A 13,987-nucleotide genomic window follows, 5' to 3' on the forward strand; every position below is an offset into this window, starting at 1 on the left:
ATGTGTTTAGTTTCAGTGCATTAAGGGATACGACGGGCCCCATAACAACTTCATTGATACCTGGTGACTACTCTCCTTCAGAATTTAACGGTTTAACCCCAAAATCTTTACTCTCGAAACCTGACTGATTTATTTGAGGTTAAACCATTTGTTAATGGTTTTTAACCCCTGAAGACTAGCCTGCGCCTTAATGTTTTTTTTTTTTGTGGTGCCCAAAGTGTTCCTTCAGTTGGATATATATTGATATTCTGTATCATTTTATTATCAATATCATTTTATAAGTGTTTTTTGTGTCTTGATTAAATATATATATATATATGTGTGTGTGTGTGTGTGTGTGTGTATATGTATGTGTGTATATAGAGATATAGATATATAGATATATAGATAGATAGATAGATAGATAGAGATGTGTGTGTTAAACAAAAAGAAATCTGCACACCAGTCAAGCCATAAGACTTGCTTTTCCCACAGAAATCACAAATTTGCAGTGATATTACTACCGCAAAGGTGTGTGTATGTACCGTATATATATATATATTCAAAGAAAAAAAAACTAAATGTAATAATTCTGTTATCTTTATACTACCGAGGGGAAACATCCCTTGTGAGTGACATAGGCAGCCAATAATATCTAATTGCAGACCCTCTGCTAGAAAACATAATCAAAGAGGCCAAAAAGCTAATGAACATAAATTTCAGCAACATAAAATATTTTAATTTGAAAGGCGTATAAAGTGCAAAAATCCGCCCAGGCATACAGCTTATTTATTCATAGATTTATTTTACATTTTGTGTTCTAGCTTTCTGTAAAAATTGTACAGTTAAGAGAACAAGCCATTTCATTCATTAAAAAAGTTAAACCAGCGGCTGGTAGTTTCATTATTTTTTTTCCCACCATATTTCTTAAACAATGTCAGGATCTGCTGAATATTCTGAAGCATATAACTGAAAGTCATAATTCATATCAAATGGATAGTCGGGGTTTAACCGCCCATGTACAGCACTACCCATGAAAGTAACCTGGAGGACTGGGATTCTCCACCTTCTCCTTCTCCAGAAATTGTTGCAGAATGTGTTGTAAATCAGGAATTCACACATTCGGAGTTGTTCAGTGATTCTTATTAATTATTACATTGAATTGCATGTAGTTGACAGTTTGTTGAAAAGTAGTTAAAATGTGTTTTTGTGCCAGATTTATGTAGTCCGAGTGATCAGAGATGGCCAGGACGAATCAACTTTCATCTTCAGGACGTTTGATGAGTTTCAGGAGCTGCACAACAAGCTCAGCCTCCTCTTTCCCCTATGGAAGCTCCCGGGGTATGTGTGTTATTGAAAAATAGTAAAAATCTGTAAAAGCCAAATAACTGACCATGCGCTGTGCTATAATTGTGTCAATGTCAATGAGCCCTATAATCCCATATCTTTACTGTAAAGATTCTTTTCACTGCTGAGTTCGATTCACTTTCTCAGAGGAGATTCTGGGGTTTGTTCTTTGTTGTTGTTTTTATGGGCACATTAAAGTCTTGACTTTTGGCCTTTGCATCCGATAGACCAGGGGTGCCCAAAACGTAGATCCCCAGATCTTGTAGAACCACAACTCCCTTGATGCTTTGCATGCCTTTAGAATGCATGTACAATGACAAAGTATCATGGAAGCTGTAGTTTTAAAACATCTGGGGGATCTACCTTCTGGGCACCCCTGTGGTGGACAGATATTCTGTAATTTAAAACATGGCCAGTTTTGTCATCTTTTTAATTTGTTTATATAGTTTTCCCAGTAAAGTGGTTCTCGGCAGAACCCACATAAAGGAAGTGGCAGCTCGAAGGAAACTGGAATTGAACAGTTACATGCAGAGTCTTCTGAATAGCTCAGCCGAAGTGTCCGAGGTAACGTGGGATGAGGATGTTCCTTTATTTCTACGATAAGAATGAATATATTTACTGTATTGTTGCAATATGGGTTAAAACAGAATTATTTAATGTAGTCATTTAGTTATGATTTGTGCGATGATCGTTTTTTGTGTGCAATAATTACTTTATTTTTGCTGTAATTTTTTTGTATAGTTTAAACATTAATTATGCCCTGACTAATTGTTACTCTGTACAGTACATGTGCAATAATATCTAAATTATTTATAAAATGGATGATATATTATGGTGCTATGTAAACACACACACTTTTCAGTAGTTTATAAAGACTGAAATACTGATCAAGAATGTGTTGGGATTTCATTGAAATTCCTATGCAATCCAAGGATACAATAAGATAAAGCAGAGACTCCACTCCGCCGGCAACGTTTGTACAATCCCAGCAGCTGTCACAAGTGATGCCTTTGGGATTCAGGCAGAACGAAGATGGGGCAGGCGCAAGGGACAGTCTGAGGTAAGTAAAACTTACCTGCCTTGCACCCAACATCCACAGGACCCTCATCAGTTTTAGGAGTGTTTGCAAAAGTGTATGCAGAGAGAGCGAGAGATCCCAAAGGGACAGGTCAGTATTATTGTTTGTACAGTGAGTTCCTGTTTTCTTGCAGTGAGAGTTGGTTGTACTGTAAGTGTTATTGTTCATGCAGTGAGGATTGTTTTGTTTTTAAATATAAAGATCTACAAGGTTTAATTTACTGAGGACTTGCGTAAAGGGACATTCCAAGCACTATAACTACAGATGTCTTTTAGATGGCTTATGGTGACAATACTTCCCATTTGTCTTGGACCCAAGTCCTATTTTTTCCTGGCAATTTATCACCTATTTGTGCAACATCAGGAAAGTACAACTTTATTCATTAAAGCGGTTCTGTCACCTTCTGGGGTATTTGCATATTTTTCAAAGATCCCTGATTGGGACGAAGCCATTTTGCCTTGCGGCAGCCACGGGTGCAGAGGAAGGTGGGTTTTACTTACAGTGGTAAAAAAATAAATATGTAAACACTTAGCAGTTAGTTGGTTTTCTTCATGAATAGCTCATAAAATGTAATCTCATCATCACAAAAGTCACAAGTATAAACAGAAACAATGTGCTTCAGCAACTACACACGAACAATTAAAATCTTTCATATTGTTAAAGGAAGACTATATTGCCAGAAATGCAAATATGTATTTCCTGACACAATAGTTATAAGATCACTGTTTAAGCCTCTGGCACCCCTCTCTTGCCTTTTAAAAGGTGAGATTACTTACTTTTTTCCAGCATTGCGTGGGTCTCCTCATGGCTGGCCCCATCCCCACTCTGCATTGTTGGTAAAGGTGATCTAATGCTTTTCCATAGACAAATATTGGGAGGCTATTGTGCATGCATCTTCATAGAGATTAATTGAATCAGTGCATCTCTATGAGGAGCATTACGCATGGAGATGCTGAATGTCAGTGCTGTGACTGCCACAACAGATGTAGCTATGCTGTAATGTAAACACTGCCTTTTCTCTGAAAAGGCAGTTTTTACAGCAAAAGGCCTGCAGGGACTGACTGTACTCACCAGAACAACTACTTTAAGCTGTAGTGGTTCTGGTGATAATAGTGTCCCTTTAATGAACAAATCCCATTAAACATGCTGTTAAAAAAATAAGTGAACACATGGATTTAATAGCTAGTTGATTTACCTTTGGCACTGATAACCTCAACCAAGCATTTCCGGTAGTTGCAGATTAGACCTACACAATATTCAGGAAGAATATTGGACCATTCTTGCTTACAGAACTGCTTCAATAGATAGCACAAAGTAGTTTTTGTGAATAGCAAACATAATGCTTGAGTGCTTTTTATAAGTAAAAGATCTAACTCACACCTCCCATATCTTTTCATTAAGTGGACCTCAGGTTGGCCAATTTCCTACTCTAATTAGCTTTTGTTGAAGTCATTAAACTAGGGTTTCAGATACTTGTTTCAACCTGTGAAGTTTTGAAAGATATATATTCAAAATGTACAAGAACAATACAATAATTTGTGTTATTAGTTAAAACAGATTGTGTTTGTTGGTTATTGTTACATAGAACATCAAACCAGCCTTCAAAACCAATGTATACATAATTGCCGTAAATTCTAAAGGGCTCACTACCTTTATTTTAAGATATTTTGTGAAATACTCATTTTTTAGGTGGGTGGGATGGTGACAAACCCTTATACATGAGACAGTCGAAAAGTTTTATTGCTCCTGCACACATTTCGAGTCTGCTTGGCACTAATTCTTGCAGCTGTGGAAGGGAATTTAGGAAGTGGAGAGCGCACCTTTGCAAAGTATTGGAGGCCAGGGATTGGCTGACAAATCTCAGACATTTACTGGTAGACGTTAAGGGCTTTGCAACTGCAGCAAAGCTGTTACAAGATAGACATTCACTGGTGGGGCTATAGTTTGCTTATGTCTTGTTGTTATATGTATTACTTTTTTAATGCTCAGTCTCTGTTATGTTTTGAATATGGGTGGCATATTTACCCTGGTGTGTCTTTTTTTTTTTTTTCTTTTTTTTTTTCAATATGTTAAACAAAGTGGAGAATATTGCATCACATGTCCTAAGCCTGCCTTTCTGTAAGGTAAATACATCCCTTATACGAAGGGTTAAATGCAGCCCTTTGCAGCCCACAGAGAAGGTGTTTTGGGGGCTGATTAATGTGCAGTGATAGTGTAAGGGTGTGGAAGGATTCTCTGTTCACTAATTGCAGTTTAGTGTTAATACTTTTTCCTCTTTCATTCCTTTCTCAGTGTGATCTGGTTTACACCTTTTTCCATCCATTGCTGCGGGATGAGAAGGCAGAAGGATGTGATCGGATGGTGAAGGCAATTGGTGAGACTTCTTTAAAGGGTTACTCCAACATACATGCTCACTGCTGCGTATGCAGAGGAATGTGCACGTTTCTGCCGAGGGGTAGTTACACCCCCAGCACACTTGACTTAGACAGCCTGACTGGAATGCCTAATGTTAATTCTGTGCGATAAATACGTCTGTCATCAATGTGTGTTACATTAGTAACACATGCTATTATTGTTATTATTGCCATTTATATAGCGCCAACAGATTCCGTAGCGCTTTACAGTATTATGAGAGGGGGGATGTAACTCATTGCACTGAGGCAACAGTGACAACTTGAAATAAATATAAAGTAAATGCTTTCTTTAAAAATACAGAGCTTTGATGGGACAGTCTGCAATCTTCTCCACATTTTTAAATGGACACTATATTCACTAGAACAACTACAGCTTTATAAAGATGTTCTGGTGCATATAGTCAGTCCCTGCATACTTTTTAATTGAGAGAAAAGGCAGTGTGTACATTACAGCCTAGGGATACCTCCACTGGCCATTTCCTCAGATTGCTGCTAGAGGTGGTTCCTGGGGCCTGTGCTGACATTCAGTGCCTCCACCCTCTGCATGGAGACACTGAACTTTGCTCATAGAGATGCATTGATTCAATCTCTATGAGGAGATGCTGATTGGCTAGGATGGTGTTTGGCTTCCTCCCCTCCCCCCCCCTCCTTGGCTGAGATCTTAAGAATCGACAATCTCAGCCAAGAAGGCAGATCAGGGGCAGAGCCAGCACCAGCAGACAGGAATAAATTCCAAAAAGCGCCCAGATCGGAGGAACCTAAAGCCAAAGCTAAAATACTTTTAAGTTCCATTGGGTCACAGCTATCCTCCAATCTGACAAAGAGTTCTTGCGGTTTCGTGGTTGTTCGTGAACATGTTTTGAGGGGTTCCCTGGGTCCAGATACCTTGTCACCTCCCTGACATCCTATCCAGGATGGTTGGTGGTCGGAGGAACAAGTGACACCCGATCAAAGATTCACCAGATTGCAGCACAGTTTGGATCCGGTGAATAGTTTCTTAGTGATACATCCCCTGGTCAGGCACTCTGCATGAGAATAGGTCAAGTTAATCCCCAGAGTTTACCCATCTATAATTGTGGAATGTATAGGCACCCGAGACCCTCTGCCCCCCCCACCCCCCCACCCATACAACCCTCGCCACAGTGACATCAGCCCTTTTTCAATCTTTTACAGGCCCATAGTCTATGGGTAGGATACTGGCCTACAAGCCCCTCCACAAACAAGGGGCACAGAGACTTCTGGGTATTGAAAGCCAACATTTGGATTGGATATGGAAAAGCTCAAATTAATGACATATGTACAGTAAACACCTTCTCGCTGATCTGTTTTATGAATTGAGACTAACTCTGGAATGTGTCTTCCATTTTCAGAAGACCCACCATTAAGTCCGTCATCTGGGAAGATTGAAGGAGAAGTGAAACTCTCAATTTCATATAGAAATGGCACTCTGTTTGTCATGGTGATGCACATAAAAGATCTGGTGAGTTGTGTATATAATATTTAAACATTGTCAGTGCATTGTTCTGTATCTCCTTTCACACCCCATGTTCTATCCATCATAGTAAACTCCTCCACCCATAAAAAAAAAGAAAAAAAATTTTGACCTTTAAATGTGTGTATATTTAAAGGTCAAAAATGTCTGCAGTCCAGGAGTTGTAGAACAATATCCAACAATAAGACATTGGATTAAATTTAAAATGTTTAACGCTCTAGATGCAAAGGCTAAGCCAACAAGCCGAGATATGTTTGAAACTGGTACAAACTTTGTAGTTCATAGTCCAAATAAAACAAATGGTTAAATAATATTCATGTACCTTCAAAGACTAAAACATAGTGTTTATGTTGATTCATTGTATTCAGGGATGTGACACTTATATTGTCAGATGTTCAGGACATGCAGTTCTGGGCAGATACTTTTTTCTTAATTTATTGCTTTAGTGAAGGTACCCGCATATTGCTTTAGTGAAGGTACCCGCATCGGTCATCTGGAGGACAGTGATTGCAGGGAAGCGGCTATCTCCTCTCGTTGCTCCTGCACAGTAATGCGAGGAGGAACTAATAAGTCACTTTCACACAAGCTAGGGGTGTAGGAACTGGGGGACAAACCCTGCATGGTTTAATGTTTGTTTCCTAAGTGGGGCTTTGATTATTATGAAAGTCTTTCCCCACTTTAGCTTAGTTTGTCCCCATTTTCTGTGGTTCCTACATCAATGCTCCCAGCTTTTGTGAAACCGTGCAGGAGTAGAAGTCCGCAGCCGCAGTCCTGTATTAGCAGACTTTCTCCCCTGGGTCAAAAAATATGGAGCTGCTGATTAGTTAATATATAGTTATGGGTTTATGTAAACATATTGCTCTCTCTGTGGCCACATCATGATGAGGCATTAAAGGGACACTCCTGGCACCATAACTACTTCAACACTTAGAAATGGTTATAGTGACTGGTCCCAGGGTGCCATACACCCATCATCACTCTTAAACCGATCTTGTACATTATAACAATACGGCAATGACAGTCACACTCCACCTTACACCGTACCAGGGTGCAGTGATTGGCTGTGGGAGGTCAGCTGACACTCTCAGCCTGTTATTGCTCACAATTCCTGGTATGGCATAAGTCGGGGTGTAACAACTATGCCTTTGCCATACAGTCACTGAGGGCTGGATTCTGGGCATGCTGGGACTTTGGATCCCTGTTAAACTTTATAAAGACATTACTTCAAGCATCATAATCATGTCAAGGTGTTATGGTGCCTGCAATGTCCTTTTAAAAATGTGCTGTGATCCTCTGCAGCAGCCACCACTCTCCGCAAGCTCAATTTGTAATAAGACTCAGGGATGCCAATCTCCTGCTGCTAAATGGTAGGAAAAACAAGATGGGTGGACGTGTGTGTGTGTGTGTGTCTTGTAGTATGTTTAGCAGTGTCACTGTGTGTTTGTGTCTTGTAGTATGTTTAGCAGTGTCACTGTGTGTTTGTGTCTTGTAGTATGTTTAGCAGTGTCACTGTGTGTGTGTGTCTTATGTTTAGCAGTGTCACTGTGTGTGTGTGTCTTGTAGTATGTTTAGCAGTGTCACTGTGTGTGTGTGTCTTGTAGTATGTTTAGCAGTGTCACTGTGTGTGTGTCTTGTATGTTTAGCAGTGGCATTGTGTGTGTGTGTGTGTGTGTGTGTGTATGTCTTGTTGTATGTTCAGCAGTGTAACTGTGTGTGTCTGTGTTTGTGTGTGTATTTGAGGTGCCTGGTGTGTATTGATGTGGTGTCTTGCAGTGTTTCCCAGTCTTTTTGTGTGTATCCTATAAATGTGTCTGGAATGCATATTTGTGATTGTAAATCTGTGTGTAACAGTAAGGGTCAGTGTATATTTGGGTCTCTGTGATACATTCCTGCAGACTGCTCATGACTGTGAGTTTTATTACTATGGAGCTCTTTGATACTCTTACACACTGTACAAGGACATGTCCTGTGGGTAAGTGACAGAGCTGCTAAAGCAGGGGGGGTGGAGCGTGTGCTCTGTAGTTCCAGCAAAGTTAGAGCAATCACTTCCAGGATTCCTCCTGCTAGACAGTCAGTGTGTTTAACACTCACTGAACCACTTTCTCCTTGTAGAATGTTAAGCAGAAAGTGGGGAAACATAGCCAACACCACACATAAGCACACACATACACTGGGAGAGACAGAGGATGATGCATGCACAGTTATTCACTACACTCTTTCACAAGGTAAAAAGGTACCCCTGTTCAGGAATATATATATATATTCTCAAGCCAAAAGTCTTTGTGAGGTTGACATATGGTTCACCTACTGTTAGGACTTTGGTAAATATGTCGTGCTTTTTCACCTATTGCTGTGCTGGGCATTTTTAATTTTGGATTCTGGTGTTGGGATTTTCTACCAGTCAGAGTTTTACAGCTTCAGGCTGTAAGGGGCAAATAAAACCTAGGGAACTTTATTCTCCGGGATGCCTGTGAGGGACCTGTTTTTAATTCCTTTAATTTCTTGTCTCTTACAGCACGTCTTCCTTAACTGTTAGTGTAACTTTACCCGTGATACTGGTAGGAACTGAGCACAATATGGTCTAAGAATATACAATTTAAAGCCTTGATTATATACTGTTTATCTTGTCCTTACAGGTCACAGAAGACAACAATGACCCAAATCCTTATGTCAAAACATACCTTCTCCCGGACCCTCACAAAACATCCAAACGCAAAACTAAAATAGCAAGAAAAACGTGCAACCCAACATTTAACGAGATGGTGAATTTTCAGCATTAATTTCTGTCACGTGCATTTAACCCATTCCCTACTGAGATTTTTAAGAATCAAGAAAACGAGTTATCTTAAAAACTTGGGATGCAAAGCTAATGCATTTGCCTGAGACCAAAACCACAGTTTTGTGTATAGATGTCTGTAAGCTTTGCACAAGTATTTCACTTATTTTTTAATAGCAGCCATTATGCATTATCCCGATACCTTTTCAAAATACAACCAATAAGTATAATGTAACGAAAAAGGTTTATCGTATTATATTTGTATGTGTTGTGTTGTCTATAGAGAGAAGATGTGCACAGGGGGGAGAACATTGAAATGGGAAGCCATAACTAGAGTATGCATCATTTGATAGTACTTTTGAAATTACCTGAGGATAATTTGATGTTGTATAAAGCCCTACACTAGCTATCTGTTCCAGTGCTGTCAATCAGGCAGCTGGACCGCTCACCTCAGGGTAGCCCGTATCAGTTCATTCTTCTCCCAGACAAGTGGGTCTATGTGTGGGCCTCAAGGGAGGCATCATGGGAAATGTATTTCGCAAACATCTGCAGTGCAGGTTAGCTGTCACTGACTGGTTTTAGAAGCTGTGGGAATATGAGATCTGACTCTAACTCTGAATATCTCTGTCTGCAGCTTGTGTACAGCGGTTATAACAAAGACACATTGAAACAGAGGGAGCTCCAGTTAAGCGTGCTTAGCGCCGAGTCGCTGCGAGAGAATTTTTTCCTGGGAGGATTAACGTTACCACTAAAAGATTTTAACCTCAAGCAGGAGACTATCAAGTGGTATAAACTGACAGAGGTACCGTATTTCAGCTAACATTTCTACGGACAACTGGGATTCTTCACAAAAACTTCATTTCAAAAAGCCTTTGGACCAACATCTGTGAATTGGAGCAGCAATTCGTCTTATGGAGCAGGCTGTAGATTTTTAAATGTGTATTTAAACTTAGAAGTCTATTTTTCACTCCACATCCTGTTTTTATGGCATTACAGATGGAATAAAATATATTAAGCATTCACTTAGACCTGCAGACATTTTTCACCCTTTCACTTGACTTTTATATGACTGCAGTCTGTTCTTTCATATATGTAAATATATATTAAAATCCAACCCAGTCTGGATAGAAGGATCTTCATGTTAAATTAACCACAAACCTGCGTTGTGAGTTATGCGAGAAGAAGCTGATTGTTTAAACTTACTCTCTGTATAGCACCTTACCTGTGTATTGTAAGATTACATGTAGCATATTTGCAAGCTGTAGGTGTCATTACAAGTCTTTCATTTGTCGCAGTTTTGATCAACATAGAATTCTGTCTAATCAATTGGAATTTAGATAGATTTTCACTGTATATAGCGTCCATCCTACTCCTTTTAGACGTGGTGCAGCTTGCTACCAACATTCCAAGACCACTTACCTGCAGTAGGGTCCTTTTATTGACATTGCTGTGAAATAAAGCAAACTGCACCTGACCAAATGGACTTTGATTTTATGGTGCAAATTCCAGCCTTTCACAAAGCACAATTCAAACATTTGGCTGTGTACTAGCATTCCCCACTTCACACTTGTTAAATCATGACATATAATGATCATTCCTGTATGTTTCATGAAATAGCCTTAGACCAGCAGATTGTCTCCCACATATTTTTATACCTAACAATTTTTTTTTTAAACGTAAAAATATAAAATATTAGACTGTAAGTCCTAGGTTTTCACTCTATGTATTTAAGGAACAAGCAATCCCTAGTCAGCGTCTCTTAGCAATAATATCTGATTCATGATTCCTGTTTGTCTGTATACAAAACAACACTTGAATTTCTACAGTGCCTCCGTTGTTACAGGTCCAGTTTTAGCAGAATTCAAACTTTGTAGATCAGTGCTGACTTTGCCACTGCACAGGTTTGGAACATTTTTTTCATAGTCTGAGTATTATTGGAAATGTAGTTCACAGGCCCCTGATATAAAGAGTTTGCCATCAGTGATGTAAAGGAATTGTTACCTTCTCGTCCATTAAGGACTAGCGGCTGCTAATGATTAAAACAGTGAAGAGAATGGATGTGTTTTGTCAGCTGCAGATTATGCTGCTTATGGCTATTAAAAGCCACTTGCCGTATACTTTTATAAAACTTGTCTATGTGAAATTGACGAGACGATGGTCTTTGGGCAATATATATTAAGGCAAAAACTAGTGTGTGTGACCCATTAATTATCTTTAAACAAAATGCATTTTGTGCACATAAGGAAACTTTCATTCTGTTTTTGCTTTGACGTGCGTTGTGTATGATAAACCAAAGTTGTAATGATATATTTTACTATGAATAGCCTGTATATAATCTAGTTATTATCTAATATGAATACAAAGAATCTAATAAGAATGTTGTGTACAGTTTTAGTTCCACTGGATCTCTGCGCAGCCGGTGAGAAACAGATAAGTGATTGCCTAACCTTGTTCACAGCTGCTACTGTAATCACTTCTTAGTCCTATATTATAAAAATCTCAAAAACAAATCGAGAGTGAGTATAGAGAGTTAGTCGTCCTTAACGTGTGTGCATGGGGAAACTATCAAAGGGTTACTAAACCACTAAGCCCACTGCTAGAACTGTTAAAAAAATTAAAAATAAAGATCCTGTTACTTAAATCAATTAACTGTAAAATCTGGTTTCTGTGTTTTAAAAAAATGCAGTTGTGAATATAATATACATATTGTATTTATTGTGTTTATTCAATTTCCAAGGAAATCTGTTTTAGCCTGATTCCTCTAATTACACCCAGGTTAAATGCCATGCAATGTCTGTCTGTCAGAATGAAAAAAAAAAAGTTTCCTGCGCATCCAGGAATTAGATTTTACGCAAGCGTATATATACTCCAGAATATTTTCCACAACTCACTTGTTTAAATAAAGTTACTCATATTGCATTTATGTAGAGGTTCTCTAGTTTTCTGTACTATTTTGTAAGTCTGAAAGTTTAAACCAAGTTATGCTTGTTTCTGCTGCAAATTCAACTCTAATGGGACACTCACACGCTGAAACACGCTTAGTTTTTATTAATAGCAGGAGACTGACATCATGCAAATATGCATAGAACAAACCTCTAAGTAAATCAAAGTAAAAGTCATAGGAAAATGCACCAATTCCATTCTATAATAACTGTGACTATTAGGTGACCTTGCCTGACTCCTCCAGTAAGTAGAAGGAAAGACCATATAAAGATTGTCTGGTAAGAGGGGTATTTTCAAGGACAGAACTAAATACCTCAACAGTAAAAACTATTTTTAGATTTCAGACCACTGTAATGAACATGTGGAGAGTCAAGGCTTTGGTTATTAAGTTGCCTAACCAAAGGGGCGCTACAGAAAATACAATCAGTGGGGCAGTAATCCAAAGGTGTATGACATATAACAATTCGCCAATGTAGGAAAGCTGGACCTGGGAAGTAAGAACAGACAGACAGATGAGCAAAGAAAAAAATCATATAATTATTAAAAGGAAAAGTCACTATCATCAGGTATGACCATCTTTGTGTTCACCCACCAGTAATCTTCTTTCCTGTAGAAATAAGAGGGACCACATTGCCAAAGACCCAAGCATGAGATGTAGAAGTTCCAATAGATGGTCAGGGTGTTTGGAAAACACCCAAGACTGTGAAGAAGGGTGAGGATTCCAAAGAGCATGAAAGATCACGAAGAAGACTGAATCTTTCTGGACTATATGGACTTGGGGCATACTTACCTATAGGGTTGTTCTTCGAATACAAATAACAATTTGTTCTTAATTGCTGCTATAATGGTTTTTTTTTGTTGTGTTTTTTTTTTTTAATTCTTTATTTTACGTTGTGCAGGTACATTGCAGATTCAAGGTGCCACAACAGCGTATACATAAGCAAATAAATACATATTGGGTAATGGCCCGATGTGTCGCACATTTTTAATAGTATGTCTCGTCAGGCATTAAGACTCCAGCATATTGGAGCAAAGCTTGAATGGCACAAGGTGGATGTCTGGCTGGTGTGCCGCGGTGTCTAAGGTGTGGGGGGGAAAAATCGTGGATATCTTATATGGGTGTTCCGTTTTGTGTATGGTCCATGACCTGTAAGCGGGGTTTTAATCCCCATTAGTGGGATACTGTGTCGCCTATGTGTTGGTCTGCGGGTCCAGGGTCCCCGCTATGAGGACAGTAGACCAGTTCTAGTTAGTGGGTATCACGTGGGGTGGGATCTAGTGGTGTTGTCCTGAAAATGTGATTATGGCATAGTGTCGGCGGTCGGTGTGTAGGGTCCCAGTGCTCTTGGTAGATTATTATGCTCACGGGCTATACGGGGATGCGTGGCGGTGGGCCCTTAGTCGCAAAGGAGTATTACGCCTCCAGCGTTTCCCACAGGTGTTATTGTGGTATAGAGGCGGGGGGTTGCGAGCAGTCGTGTAGTGGACTAGCATCATCTAGTCGAAATGCCAGGCAGACAAAAGCTCAGTAGAACTTGGGGAGCTCGTTAGGGTAACCAAACCAAAAATTAAACTAAACATGAACATAAACCTAGAACCAGGTAGCCGAGTGTCATGCACCCGGAAGCCAGCTGCTAATGTAGGGCTGAGCTGTAACGGATAAACAGTTCAAGTCTTAAGAGGTTGTCTCTGTGCTTCATGTGGGGATTAGAGGAGCGTGCCCTGGATGTCATTGCTTGTGTAGCCTGTGACCGTATCTTCGAGTGCTGCGTCGTGGGAATCCTCTTCGTTGCGGGTAACGGGAGTGAGTAGATTGGTAGTCCCAGGGTGTTCAAGAGGTCAGCCGCTTGTTGCAAGGTTTGTACCGAGTAGGCCACTTCTCCCCGCAGTATCTGTAGTATGCGCGGCGACCTCCATCGGTAGGTGATGTTGTGAGCTCTGAGTTGGCTAGTGAAGGG

The 13,987-nt window shown here is 39.7% G+C and overlaps 1 protein-coding gene across 2 annotated transcripts in view; it reads left to right on the forward strand.

The window, feature by feature from the left end:
• PIK3C2A (phosphatidylinositol-4-phosphate 3-kinase catalytic subunit type 2 alpha) overlaps positions 1–10,105 on the forward strand; it is a 101,066-nt gene extending 90,961 nt beyond the window's left edge. For both annotated transcript variants that reach the window (XM_063438277.1, XM_063438276.1), the window contains exons 28-33: positions 1,196–1,320; positions 1,773–1,890; positions 4,697–4,778; positions 6,189–6,298; positions 8,947–9,072; positions 9,721–10,105. In XM_063438277.1, coding sequence (XP_063294347.1) covers positions 1,196–1,320; positions 1,773–1,890; positions 4,697–4,778; positions 6,189–6,298; positions 8,947–9,072; positions 9,721–9,906 — 747 coding nt within the window. In that variant the 3' untranslated portion in view covers positions 9,907–10,105. The remainder of the gene's footprint in view (positions 1–1,195; positions 1,321–1,772; positions 1,891–4,696; positions 4,779–6,188; positions 6,299–8,946; positions 9,073–9,720) is intronic.
• The last annotated feature ends 3,882 nt before the right edge of the window (positions 10,106–13,987 follow it).

The sequence above is a fragment of the Pelobates fuscus genome, chromosome 12 (genome assembly GCF_036172605.1).
Source record: "Pelobates fuscus isolate aPelFus1 chromosome 12, aPelFus1.pri, whole genome shotgun sequence".
Classification (NCBI taxonomy): domain Eukaryota; kingdom Metazoa; phylum Chordata; class Amphibia; order Anura; family Pelobatidae; genus Pelobates; species Pelobates fuscus.